Genomic DNA, 755 nt, shown 5'->3' on the forward strand with positions numbered 1-755 from the left:
AGCCCATGCAATAAGCATGGCAGAACGCTGCCACCACGAGCCTCCGCCCCATCTGTGAAACAGGAAAGCCCTCGGCATCGGACAGGACCAGCAAACTGGCAGGATGCAGCTAGCAATCACACAAGGTGGAGGCAGGTGGGATGGGGGTCTCAGGCTCCCCAAGGACGAAGCACTGAAGCTCGGCCTGGTGGCATTAAGGGGACGTGCTCTTGTGCGTTCAACTGCTGGTACTTCCCCTCCCAGGTGGCCAAGAGCGGAGCTGGAGCCCGCGAGCCCCCAGGCTGGAAAGCATTGCTGGCACCGCAAGAGGTTTTCAACATGATCTTCCACTGGCGCTGACCCGGGGGAGCAGCTCTTCGCAGCACGGCTGCGGCCCTGGGGGCCAGCTCCCCGCAGAGGCTGTGAGAGTGCGCGCGCAAAGGCTGCCATGAAACGGTTCCTCGGCTGCGTCTCAAAAAGACAAAGCAAACCTGAGTTAATGGCAGGCCCCGGCAAGCAAAAAACAACTGGATCTGCGAGCAGCAGCATAATGCGCAGGCTCAGCGCATCCCACTCAGAGCCCCAACCGCGCAGGCTCCTCCTCACGCCCCCATCCATGGGGGTCCCCAGGGGATAGAAGGGGGGAGCGAAGGCGGGGGAAGGTGCCGAGAGTCTCATCACGATCTTCAGCTCCTGCATACTGCAGGGCTTCGCCCACACACGGCCTGAAGGAGCCCGGCTCTTCTTACTCGTCTCCATGACAGCTCCAGGAATCA

At 61.6% G+C, this 755-nt stretch overlaps 1 protein-coding gene across 1 annotated transcript in view; it reads right to left on the reverse strand.

The window, feature by feature from the left end:
- LOC104083894 (alpha-endosulfine-like) overlaps positions 1–738 on the reverse strand; it is a 4,040-nt gene extending 3,302 nt beyond the window's left edge. Inside the window, exon 1 of the mRNA XM_009587553.1 lies at positions 586–738. Coding sequence (XP_009585848.1) covers positions 586–738 — 153 coding nt within the window. The remainder of the gene's footprint in view (positions 1–585) is intronic.
- Between the last annotated feature and the right edge of the window lie 17 nt (positions 739–755).

Source organism: Fulmarus glacialis, unplaced genomic scaffold (genome assembly GCF_000690835.1).
Source record: "Fulmarus glacialis isolate BGI_N327 unplaced genomic scaffold, ASM69083v1 scaffold23111, whole genome shotgun sequence".
NCBI lineage: Eukaryota > Metazoa > Chordata > Aves > Procellariiformes > Procellariidae > Fulmarus > Fulmarus glacialis.